The sequence below is a fragment of the Canis lupus genome, chromosome 25 (genome assembly GCF_048164855.1).
Source record: "Canis lupus baileyi chromosome 25, mCanLup2.hap1, whole genome shotgun sequence".
NCBI lineage: Eukaryota > Metazoa > Chordata > Mammalia > Carnivora > Canidae > Canis > Canis lupus.
Window position 1 is genome coordinate 17,820,245 of NC_132862.1, and position 13,493 is coordinate 17,833,737.

The following is a 13,493-nucleotide window of genomic DNA, read 5'->3' on the forward strand; positions in this document are numbered from 1 at the left end:
TATGTGAAGCACTCCTGGTTTTTGAACTTAGGCAAAGTGAGATGCCAAGTAGCAGGTACGTGCCCACCTTAAGAGACTCAACACCTATTCATGATTGTGTTATGCTAGAATTTCAGCTCTGACAATGGCTTCCTGGGAGGGTTATACCAAATATAGTCATCTTCTCGTTCTTAATAAACAACTTAAACAGAAAAAATTATATAATGTATACTGGTCAAACTTTTTTCCTTCAGAATCAAATTTCCCTTATCCTGTGTTAAAGCAGAGAACATTTGATGGATTTAGCTAGAGCCATCAAGTTAAGCCTGCTTATTACATACTGAATTTCTGAAGAGCTTTTGACAGGCACTTGGGCTTAGTGTACAGTATATGTGCTAAGAAACCTTATAGACTAATCTAATGCAGAAGGCAGAGTCTAAATTTTTCCTTTTCCCCATGGGGTAGGAATTTCATGCTGTCAAGTATAGGTATTCTTGCTTTAATAGAACTTGTTATGCCAAGCCCCAGATCTAGCACTAATATCAATCATAAATTGATATTAGAACAAGATTTACCATATTAATCACAGACTTCTGTAGCTCTTTGATGATGATAATTGGTCTATAAAACTTGATTTATGTAAGGATTTCATATGATACAAAATAAGGGATATCTCTGTATGGTTCTATTCACTGAACCCTAAAATATACCTTGGCCATTTTTTCTTGTAGTTTCTTCAATTGTCATCATTTCTCATGAACACTTTTTTTTCCTTTGTACTTTGTAGGCATCATGACCGGAAGATGTGTATAATAGGACTGAGTATCCTTTTGGAGTTGCAAAATCGACCTCCTGCAGTAGATGCTGTGGTGGGACAGATTGTGCCCTCAATTCTTTTCCTTTTCCTTGGCCTGAAGCAGGTCTGTGCTACCAGACAACTGGTGAACCGTGAAGATCGCTCAAAAGCAGAGAAGGCTGATATGGAAGAAAATGGTAAGGTCTTCTAATTGTAATGAATACTAGAATTTGATTTTGATTTGAGCATGATTTTTTTTTTAATTTTAGTCTATTTAAAGTCATTAAACAGTTACAGACTTTGGCTTGTTGCACATTTAACAAATATTTTGGGGTGGCTTTACATATCATGTGATATAAATTTAGATTTGTTCATTTTTTGACTTTTTTAAAGTATTTTATTTATTTGGGGCAGCCCCGGTGGCGCAGCGGTTTAGCGCTGCCTGCAGCCCGGGGTGTGATCCTGGAGATCCGGGATCAAGTCCCATGTCGGGCTTCCTACATAGAGCCTGCTTCTCCCTCTGCCTGTGTCTCTGCCTCTCTCTCGCTCTCTCTGAATAAATAAATAAATAAATAAAATCTTTTTTTTTTTTTTAAGAGATTTTATTTATTTATTCATCAGAGACACAGAAAGAGAGGCAGAGACATAGGCAGAGGGAGGAGAAGCAGGCTCCATGCAAGGAGCCCGATGTGGGACTTGATCCTGGGGATGTGGGACTTGATCCTGGGGATGTGAGGCTTGATCCTGGGAATCCGGGATCATGCCCTGAGCCAAAGGCAAATGCTCAACCACTGAGCCACCCACGTGTCCCATTTTTGGACATTTTTTCTTTTTCTTTTTTTTTTATTGGAGTTCAATTTGCCAACATATAGCATAACACCCAGTGCTCATCCCATCAAGTGCCCCCCTCAGTGCCCGCCAACCAGTCACCCCCACCCCCCACCCACCTCCCTTTCCACCACCCCTTGTTTGTTTCCCAGAGTTAGGAGTCTCTCATGTTCTGTCTCCCTTACTGATATTTCCCACTCATTTTTTCTCCTTTCCCCTTTATTCCCTTTCACTATTTCTTATATTCCCCAAATGAATGAGACCATATAATGTTTGTCCTTCTCCGATTGACTTATTTTACTCAGCATAATACCCTCCAGTTCCATCCACATTGAAGCACATGGTGGGTATTTGTCGTTTCTGATGGCTGAGTAATATTCCATTGTATACGTAGACCACATCTTCTTTATCCATTCATCTTTCGATGGACACCGAGGCTCCTTCCACAGTTTGGCTATTGTGGACATTACTGCTAGAAACATCGGGGTGCAGGTGTCCCGGCGTTTCACTGCATCTGTATCTTTGGGGTAAATCCCCAGCAGTGCAATTGTTGGGTCGTAGGGCAGGTCTATTTTTAACTCTTTGAGGAACCTCCACACAGTTTTCCAGAGTGGCTGCACCAGTTCACATTCCCACCAACAGTGCAGGAGGGTTCCCTTTTCTCCGCATCCTCTCCAACATTTGTGGCTTCCCGCCTTGTTAATTTTCCCCATTCTAACTGGTGTGAGGTGGTATCTCTCTGTGGTTTTGATTTGTATTTCCCTGATGGCAAGTGAGGCAGAGCATTTTCTCATGTGCATGTTGGCCATGTCTATGTCTTCCTCTGTGAGATTTCTGTTCATGTCTTTTGCCCATTCATGATTGGATTGTTTGTTTCTTTGGTGTTGAGTTTAATAGGTTCTTTATAGATCTTGGAAACTAGCCCTTTATCTGATATGTCATTTGCAAATATCTTCTCCCATTCTGTAGGTTGTCTTTGAGTTTTGTTGACTGTATCCTTCGCTGTGCAAAAGCTTCTTATCTTGATGAAGCCCCAATAGTTCATTTTTGCTTTTGTTTCTCTTGCCTTCATGGATGTATCTTGCAAGAAGTTACTGTGGCCAAGTTCAAAAAAGGTGTTGCCTGTGTTTTCCTCTAGGATTTTGATGGAATCTCATCTCACTTTTAGATCTTTCATCCATTTTGAGTTTATTTTTGTGTATGGTTTAAGAGAATGATCTAGTTTCATTCTTCTGCATGTGGATGTCCAGTTTTCCCAACACCATTTATTGAAGAGACTGTCTTTTTTCCAGTGGATGGTCTTTCCTCCTTTGTTGAATATTAGTTGACCATAAAGTTGAGGGTCCACTTCTGGATGCTCTGTTGTGTTCCATTGATCTATGTGTCTGTTTTTGTGCCAGTACCACACTGTCTTGATGACCACAGCTTGGTAGTACAACCTGAAATCTAACAGTGTAATGCCCCCAGCTATGGTTTGCTTTTTTAAAATTCCCTTGGCTATTCGGGGTCTTTTCTGATTCCACACAAATCTTAAGATAATTTGTTCCACCATTTTTGGACATTTAAATTAAATTTTTGAGCTTAATGAATTTCATTACACTCTAGGAAATACAAATACATTTGTAACAGAATCAAATGATTTTGACAATAAGTTAGCAACCAGTATTTCATTTTCTTGTTTGTGCCAACAGTCTCAATGGAGTCCCCAGCATGAATTAAATGAACCATTAGTTAAGAGCAGAAGTGTCACAATAGCAGATTAATAGAGAGTGCCCAATATGTTTTTCTTTAATGGTTCTTAATCAGAAATTGTAATTGGGAGATAGTTATGGTTTATACATTGATAAATTTAGAATGAAGTACACAAATAAAGGTTATTTGCTTAATGGAAAGTCAGAATAAGATTGTTAGAGTCAAGGATATAAGTTATTTTATTTGAGGATACTGCCGAAAACTACTTACTTGGGCCCAGGAGGTAACATTAACCAACTCCAAATGGAATTTTTCCTCTTTGGGTTTGAAACAGACATTTCTTTAGAGGAGAAAAATCAGAACTTATTATAGAAAACATACTTCTTTATTTTTGATGCTAAATTCTATGGTTTTAGCAAATGTAGATTTAAAACATTTTGCATTTAACTGGCATCATCCTGGTTTGTTCGTGTACAAGGAATGGTACCCTTCGCTAACCCAGAGCACATCTTCTGATCTAATTTGTTTTTGTTTCTTAAATTTTCTTTTGAGAGAGAGGGAGAGCACACATGTGCATGCACATGAACTGAGGTGGGGGAAGAGCGGTGCAACAGAGGCATAGGGAGAATCTGAACCATGCCCAGTGCAGAGCTGGATGTGAGGGTCAGGCTCATGACCCTGAGATCGTGACCTGAGCCGAAATCAAGTCAGGGGCTTAACCAACTGAGCCACCCACGCACCTCTAATTTGTTTTTCTGAATATTATGTAGGACTTTTGCAGTAATGTTTATTAGAAGGGTTTTTTTTTTCCTAAGTGTAGGCCAACAATTACAGAATTCCTTTTTTTTTTTCAGAGAGTTATAGTATTCTCTAATTTTTTGTTTTGTAAACTGTTAGTTTACTTTTTAAAGATTTTATTTATTTATTCATGAGAGACACCCCTCTCTTAGGGGGAAGCAGGCTCTCTTAGGCAACCTGATGTGGCACTTGATCCCAGGACCCCGTGATCACGACCTGAGCCACCCATGCACCCCTGAAAACTGTTGGTTTATTTTTATTTAAAGATTTTATTTATTCATAAGACACACACATACATACACACACAGAGGCAGAGACACAGGCAGAGGGAGAAGCAGGCTCCATGCAGGGAGCCCAATGTGGGACTCGATCCTGGGTGTCCAGGATCTGCCCTGGGCTGAAGGCAGGCGCTAAACCACTGAGCCACCCAGGGATCCCTAAACTACAACTAATATGACTTGAGAAAAAATTTTCTAGTACTTTCCCAAATTTTTCTTTTGAATTTCCACTGAAGTATAAAATGATTAATTAGGAAAGGTATTTCTTAATGTCTTTGTAATTGTACCTTTGTCATGTATGTATGATCAAAACTATGATTTCTTGCCTTATCCCTAAGACTACTTTGCAGTTTAATTCAGGTGCTTCAGTGTGGTATGCTTTATAGAACTATTTTTGGAATACTATTGCCTAGTTTGGGTTTTTCCCTCTTAGGTTGATTTTGTTATGCGTTTACTATCTTCTGGTTATTTACAGTACTGGGCTAACTGCTTATAACAGATCAGTACTGAAAATAGGAACAGAATCCATGATGATAATTCAGCTTTCAACTTTTCAATCCACTATTTTTTCTTTATATTTCTATAGTTTTCTGTTTCTCTTAGCAGAAATGGTCTCATCTGAGCACTTCTAAGCAGTTCATCATCAACTTAGGTAACTGTTAAGAGACCAAATTATCAGTGGGAGGTCATTGTTATTTAAAACACATGCAGGGCAGCCTGGGTGGCTCAGCAGTTTAGCGCCACCTTCGGCCCAGGGCATGATCCTGGAGACCCAGGATGGAGTCCCACATCGGGCTCCCTGCATGGAGCCTGCTTCTCCCTCTGCCTGTGTCTCTGCCCCTCTCTCTCTCTCTGTTTCTCATGAATAAATAAATAAAGTCTTAAAATAAAAAACAACCCACATGCATTGACTGCACAGTTGTCTTTTTTTTTTTGACAAAAAATTTGGGACTCTGATTAAATAGCATTTTTATATTAAAGAGTATGAGGCAGCCATTGCCAAATAGTAGTAATGTCCAGCAGACTTTAGATTTTAGGGATACTTGGAAATTGTTTTTAGTGAGAGTATAAAGTCATCTTCAACTTAGCAAACTATGATAAAGGTTTAGTTTTAGAATTTCATGTAAAAATAGGTGGTAGTTTTAACATTTTCAGAATGTTTTGTCCTTCTGTGTTTTCATTCCTCTTAAATAATTAATGGATTCACAGAGGAGATTTCAAGTGATGAAGAGGAGACAAATGTAACCGCCCAAGCGATGCAGTCAAATAATGGAAGAGGTGAAGATGAGGAGGAGGAGGATGATGACTGGGATGAAGAAGTATTGGAAGAAACTGCCCTTGAGGGATTCAGCACTCCACTTGACCTTGATAACAGTGTGGATGAATATCAATTTTTTACACAAGCTCTGCTAAGTATGTCTTTATTCCTTAAATCTTTAGATGTTTTCTCTAAACTCTATCTTCATTTCCTTCTGTTAGAAGTTGTTTTGGGATCTTCCCAGAATTGGTTTAGATGTTAAATTTGGTTTTAGTTGTACTGAGTTTGTGGTTAGCCGTCCAAATGGAGAAACCCGAGAGCTTAGGGGTTAGTTTTGCCTAAAAGTACCAATTTGAGTTCTTGGTGTGGGAGTAATGCTATGGCTGCAGGTATTGTGAGAATCTGGAGGGAAATGGCAGCACCTGAGTAGAGGTATTTGCCAAGATCTGGAATTTAGGGAGCACACTTAGTAAAACATAACTAAGGGGCAGGGGGGAAGAGATGGTGAAAGAGGCAGAGGACTGGGCAGAGCAGAGTTTTGCCATGTCTTGACCTTCCTCTGATAGCCCCACGTGGTTGGATATTTCTGAGTCAGGTACTCAGAAATAATCCTTTGCTGGAATAAGTTTTGCCACTTTGTGTTTGTTACGGTCTCGTACTCTTTGTCTCTACCTGTACGATGAAGTGATTGCAGACTTTGATCATGTCACTTCTGTTCTCTGAAACGATCATTGTCACTAGATTCTCTTTTTCTTCTCTTCTGTTCCCCGTGGCCCCCAAATGCAACAGCTGTGCAGAATCGTGATGCTGCCTGGTACCAACTACTCATGGCGCCACTCAGTGAGGACCAGAGGAGGGCGCTGCAGGAGGTGTACACCCTGGCGGAGCACCGGAGGACAGTAGCAGGTCAGCCAGCCAGATTTCTAGATCAGAGGGCATGCATTAGCGGGCCAGTAGTCAGCCTTGTGGCACCTAAAGACTGTTTTAAAAATTGTTAGAGGTCAACTTTGCAAGATAATAAGGAATTATTATTGTAGGATTTTTAAAAATTGTTTTTAATCACTCATGATAACTTAGCTCTGCAAAATCCTGTGCATTAATATGTGTCTTTTAGTGGTGCTGTTATTTAGGTACTTACCCTCTATTTTAGAGCCAAAGTTAAGACGTAAAGGTGGGGATGAGTCTTGGTGAGGGAGAGTTAATCAGTTGATCACCCATCTAAAGGTCTTAACCATAAACAGATAGACTAAAGGCCTTTCACAAGTTCTTGCAAGGAGCTTGTCTTCCCAGAAATGCAACACTCTTCATTTCTTTTTGCTGGGCTTTACATGTTGGGAGTTCTTGTCGATTTTCAGTTTTTGACCTGGAGAAATTATTTTGTGCAGACATTATTGTGGTCACTCCTAGAAAACAAATCATGGAGCAGGCACCTGTGATTTAGAGCCTAAGTTCTGCATAGACTTCAGTTGTCAGCCCTGCACAGTCTGTATCAGTCCCCCGGATATGAGAATTCTGGGCACTTCCAGCAGTCTCTGGATCTATGAAAATACAACTTTGAGACTTGTTTTCATTTTGCTTATTTTTACTGGAAGTTGAGTTAGGGGAGGTAAAGTTTTTGTGGGGTTTTTTTTTTTTTTTTTTTTTGGCAGTTTTTCTGGGATAGTAAACCTAACTACTTACTCACATAGCCCTGTTAAAGGCTAATGCTCAGGGACTTGCTGGCAAGATGGCTGAGTAGGAAGACCTCAAGCTCACCTCATCCTACTGATACAATTAGGTAACACTCACGTCAGAGTAAATGACCCAGAAAATGACTTGAAGACTGGCAGAACAAAGGAAAATCAGTAACATAAGAAACAAGTGTAGGTGCGGGTGTGAAGAAAAAAGGAACATTCGTACACTGTTGACGGGAATGCAAATTGGTGCAGCCACTGTGGCAAACAGTGTGGGGGTTCCTCAGGAAGCTACAAATAGAGCTACCATATGATCCAGTGATTGTACTACTGGTATTTACCCAAACAATACAAAAACACTAATTTGAAGAGACGTATGTATCCCTATGTTTACTGCAGCATTATTTATAGTAGCGAAATTGTTGGAGCAGCCTAGATGTCTATTGATAGATGAATGGATAGAGAAGATGACATGTGTATATATACAATGGAATATTATTCAGCTATAAATAAGAATGAAATCCTGTCATGTGCCACAGTATGGATGGATCTAGAGAGTAAAGTGCTAAGTAAAATAAGCCAGTCAGAGTATGACAAATACCATATGATTTCACTTATATGTGGAATTTAAGAAACAAATTAACAAAGGGGGGAAAAAAAGACCAACAAAAAACAGACTCTTAACTATTGAGAATGGATATGGTTTCCAGAGGAGAGCTGGGTGGGGGATGTGGGAAGTAGGTGAAGGGGATTAAGTACACTTATCTTGATGAACATTGAGTAATATATGGAAGTGTTGAATCACTGTACTGTACACCTGAAACGAATATAACACTATTTGTGAACTACACTAGAATTAAAACAAGTCTACTGCTCATTTGGGCAGAATAATATCATGAGTCATGTTCCTTCACAATGCTAAGTATAAAGAACTCTAGCTCATTTGAGGTTATTTCTAACTTTGTCACCTTAAATACTCTTTTCCCCCCCTGGCTAGAGGCAAAGAAGAAGATTGAACAACAGGGAGGTTTCACGTTTGAAAACAAAGGAGTCCTCTCTGCATTTAACTTTGGGACTGTGCCTGGCAACAACTGAAAGAGGGAAGTCAGCCTACCAAATGTCATCCCACATTGTACTTACTTCACCAAGGGGATGTGAAGGTCGCGGGGAGGAAAAGAGTGGGCTGCTCTTCAGCACCCACCTGCTGTGCCCATTAACTCGGGCATCAGGCAGCACTTTTATCCACTCCCTCTTCCCCTTTGACCTTTCTCACCCCGAAATAATAGATTCTAAGCAGCTACTGTAATGTATGAAATTAAAAGAAGACATCATCAGTGAGCAGAAAAGGACAAATCCTATTCTCCAAAGGATGAATGACCAAGGTGGTTTTAGAGGATTGAATCGAATTGCACGTCTCAGGTTTCCGCCATGCAGAATCAATGGGGTTATGGGATAACAGTGCCTTCTGTTGTACAGGAATTATCTGAAAAATTTTTTTGGAGTGCATTGCAATTTTTTTTAAAGCATAAAACATATTTCTAGATATAATGTAAACTTTGGCTATATGTTGACTTATTCTGCATTTTACCATGTGAATTTACTGTTAGGCAGTTAGCTACAAGTCACTCTGGTTTCAAAAACATCCCTGCTCTCCTCGCTCCTCCTGCTGCAGGGAGCTGGCTTCAGGGGTTGGAAAATATGCACTGGCTCTGGGTTTTCATCAGATGTTTTGTGGCTTTCCTAATAAGTGTCTTAGTCCCTCTTCCATCATATTTTTGAGCCCTAAGAGAGGTGGTATTTCTTTTGGAGTCAGCAAATATGAATATAAATTTCATTTATAACCTTGTAAGTGCAAGACTCCAAGGTCTCTTGGCAGCAAGTGGCAGGAACTCTTTAGTTACTGGAATTAACAGTAAGCCCGAGTATATTCTGAATCATGTACTTAATTATGTAATGAATTGATAATTATACTAAAGCACATTGAACTTCTCTGAGAAAGGTGCTGCCTAAGCACGTGCTCTTGGGGCTTGCATTTTTAACGTACCATTCCAAGCTATGTTGGACCTAGGTCCAAAACATTTTCTAACAAAATCTTTTTATCTAGGATAAAGACCCAAATGAATTTAACTTCTACTTCTCACACGTCTGAATTTTCTCCTACCTAACTCATTCTAGTCTTTATTTTAGCTAAGTTCAGCTTGTTACTTTTTTCACGGGGTGGGCTCTTGGTCAGCTGCACTCTTAGATGGTAATGATGCCTACAGGAAATATTGCAGATGGAGCTTATGGCTGTTTTTCTGAACAAATTCAAGACTGAAATATGGATCATAGTGTTTTCATACAGTAAGGTGAAAGTGTATTTTCAAAACGATGTATTACTGGATGTGATACAGTTTTCCATTTTGTGAAATGTCTGCAGCTTACAGTTCCCCTCAGTGACTGGAGAAATTTTCTCCAGGTGTTTCCTATATCACTATCCCTTGTTAATATTAACTCTTTTTAGAAGTTTAGGTTATTTAAGTAGTTTTTACAGAAGTAGCCTAAGAAGCCATGAGTTTCAGAGTTAAATGATCCCTCCCTTTCCTCTGTCCCTGAGGCATTGATAGTGAATGTGCCAGCTGGCAGAAGAGAAAGATGGCACGGGGTGGGGGGTGCATTTTAGATATCTTAAGCTTTGAAACTCTTCTTGTTCTCCCCATGTCCAAAACGGTTTATTTTAACATAAATAATATGCCTTCACACTGGATTGTAAAAGGCATGTGATTTTATTTTTGTGAGGTATTGTCTTCTGCAGTATTAAAGGGAAAGAGATGTTAATGTGTATCATCCTATCTTGTTTTTGAAGCCAGGGTAGTTGTATAATTTTGTTACCAGCAGTGCTAACCTGAATGTGATCTGGTTACCTTGGAAATGCAGGAACTTATATGAATGTACTGTAAAATAAAACACAGACTGATTCCCAGGATTCTGAACCCCTCTGTGTGGAATGTTTTCTAACATGTGGAGGTACTTTCAGCAAGTGTTAAAAATCCAACAGTGTGTTTTCGATTTGGGGAGAGGTAGAGCAAGGTAGCTGCTGGCTTGGGAGGGTAATGGGTTCATCAGGAGCAGCTAGAGTGGGGAGTGGCTGGGAGCTAAAGCCTATCTATCTCATAAACCATGGTGTCCCAGTGAGAAGGATAGAAGCTCTGAAAAGGCAAAGGTCAGTAAGCCACATCAGGACCTTGAAGGAAAATTAAAAAGGCGTTGGAGATTAGGCAAGTCAAATTTGAGAGGAATGGGGACTCCCAGGGAAGATGGCAGGATAGAAGGAGCCTTAGCTCACCTACTCCTGTGGCTATGCCTAGATAAAACCCACACCAGTGTGAACAACTGCGAAAAGCTGACGACTGGCAGAAGAGACTCTCCACTGCTACGGGTAGAGAGAGGTCACTTCAGAGAGGGTAGGAAGGGTAAGATGCAGTTGGAAACCACACTGCCTTCTAAGGTGACCATGGAGGGGAGGGGCACCTCAGGCATGGCTAGAGGAGACCGGCAGACCTCCACACCAGGCACTAAGCATGGGGGCCCTGCAAGGGGAAGGCTAATCCCCGAACATTTGCCTTTGAAAACCAGAGGGACTTCAAGTTTTTACAAAGTCAATGGGGCTCAACATTGGGAACTTTAAAAATCAGCAGGCTCAGCTCAGAGAGCAAGAGGACGAGAGGACCTCAGGTTGGGACTCAGTTGAGTTCCCACCCTTTAAGAGGATAGCAAACAACCCCACTGAGATACGGCTTAGAAGCAGCAGTTTAAAAAAATGCCCAGGGTGTACAGAAAGATAGATTTACTAATTTCAGGACCTGTGCTGGAGGGGCAGGGATCTTTAGGAGATTTCTCAAGAACAAAAGAGGTGGCCGGGCACCGTTTCTAGTCTAGATAACATGCACGCATACCTGTAGGAATCAGTGCAGCATGAACACTCTCCACCTAGCTTTGCTAACAAGTGCACCCTGCCAACTTACACTCAGAAGTCCATCCAAGACAGTGCCATAAGCTTGGTAGTATGAAAACATCCCCAATAGGGGCCAGCACCAACCTAAAATGAATTCTGCCCTGAGGAGAGGGGTAAAACAAAACCACACATACCAGTCCAAATGTGATGGTAGCAGTGGCTGTGGGCAGACATCTGACTTCAGGCCCTGCCCACTAGTGAACATCTCTCAGGAGACAACATAGGGAGAGTGCCCTGAGTTAGATGGTACTACAGCTCTGGCAAATGCCTGGTCTGACCCAACTCGGGGTAGTCCCAGACTGGTCCGTTAATAACACAGGGCCAAAACTCTCCCCACAACAGGCAAAGAAAGCCATTGCAGATGACTGGACTGAAAGTAAATGCAGCTCAGCCATAATAGGGTGCATATAACACCCATAGGAGGCAGCCCTAAAGTACCAGGTCATGGTGAACAGGGGACACCACACTGCAGGGCACCACAGGACCTCTTCTTCATAAGGATATTACTTTCAAGAGTAGGAGATATCATTAACTTTACAAACTAACACCCAGAAACAGATCCAGAGAGTTAGACAAAATGACATGGGAATATATCCCAAATGAAAGAATAGGACAAAATCACAGCAAGAGAGCTAAGCAGATGGAAATAAGTAAGATGCCTGACAGAGAATTTAATAATCATAAAAATACTCATGGATTTCAGAAAAGAGTAGAGAATCTCAGTGAGGACTTCAACAAAGAGATAGAAAACATGAAAGAGAACCAATCAGAGAAGATCTCAATAACTGAAATGAAAAATACACGAGTGGGAATAAGACCAGAGAAAGCAGAACAGATCAGTGATCTGAAGGACAGAGTAATGGATGGAGAGCAATCATAATGAACAGGAGAAAGAAAAAAAGAAAAATGAGACTAGATTAAGTGAACTCAGTGACACCATCAAGCATAATAGTATTCCCATTATAGGGATCAGAAGAGCGAAAAGGAGGCAGAAAATTTATTTGAATAAGAGCTGAAACTTCTCTAATCTGGGGAAGGAAACAAATTCAGATGCCAGAGACACAGACCCAACAAAATCAACCCAAGGAGGTTCACACCAAGACATACAGTAATTAAAATGGCAGAAAGTAGTGATAAAGAAAATTTGAAAAGCTGCAGGAGAAAAGAGTTACAGAAAAGGAAACTTCATAAGACTATCAGCTGGTTTTTCAGCAGAAACTTTGCAGGTCAGATGAGAGTGGCCTGATTTATTCAAACTGCTGAAAGAAAAACCCTGCAACCAAGAATACTCTATACAACAAGGGCTATCATTCAGAATAGAAGGAGAGAGAAAGAGTTTCCTAAAAAAACACAAGGGAATTCATCATCATTAAACCAACCTTACAAGAAATATTAAAGGGGATTTCAGGAAAGGAAAGACCATATGCAGGAGTAGGAAAATAGAAAGCAGAAGAGCAGTAAAATTAAGTATATCATAAAAAGGATTCATAAAATAAAAGGATGTAAAGTATGACATGGTATACCTAAAATGTGGGGGAGATAATAAAACTTTAGTGCTTTTAGAATGGGTTCAGACTTAAGTTGGTGGTCACTTAATATAGCTAGATGTATGTTATATATAATGCTAATGGAAACCACAAATCAAAAACCAGCAATAGATATGCAAAAAAATAGAGAAAGGAATCCAAATATTACATTAAAAAAAGCCAAAGAGAAAGCAAGAGAAGAATGGAACAAAAACAACTGTAAAGTAACACAATAAGTACATACCTATCAATAATTACTTTGAATGTAAATGGATTAATTTCTCCAGTCAAAAGTCACACAGGGTGACTGAATGGATAAAGAAAAGCAAGACCCATCTCTATGCTGTTTAGAAGAGACTCATTTCAGACCTAAAGACCCATGGAGACTGAAAGTGAAGGGATGGAAAACTGTCATGCAAATGGAAGTGAAAAGAAAGCTGGGGTAGCAATACTTATACTGGACAAAATAGACTTTAAAACAAAGACTGTTACAAGAGACAAAGAAGGACCCTACTTAATCATAAAGGGAACAATCCAACAAGAAGATATAAGAGTTGTAAATACCTTTTTTTTTAAAAAAAGATTATTTATTTATTTATTCATGAGAGACACAGAGAGACAGAGAGAGGCAGAAACACAGGCAGAGGGAGAAGCAGGCTCCATGCAGGGAG

At 40.1% G+C, this 13,493-nt stretch overlaps 1 protein-coding gene across 3 annotated transcripts in view; it reads left to right on the plus strand.

Moving 5' to 3' along the window:
• The window catches only part of IPO8 (importin 8), a 71,137-nt gene extending 60,870 nt beyond the window's left edge, over positions 1-10,267 (plus strand). For all 3 annotated transcript variants that reach the window (XM_072798470.1, XM_072798471.1, XM_072798472.1), the window contains 4 exons: positions 767-972; positions 5,581-5,784; positions 6,419-6,535; positions 8,300-10,267. In XM_072798470.1, coding sequence (XP_072654571.1) covers positions 767-972; positions 5,581-5,784; positions 6,419-6,535; positions 8,300-8,397 — 625 coding nt within the window. In that variant the 3' untranslated portion in view covers positions 8,398-10,267. The remainder of the gene's footprint in view (positions 1-766; positions 973-5,580; positions 5,785-6,418; positions 6,536-8,299) is intronic.
• Positions 10,268-13,493: the final 3,226 nt, after the last annotated feature.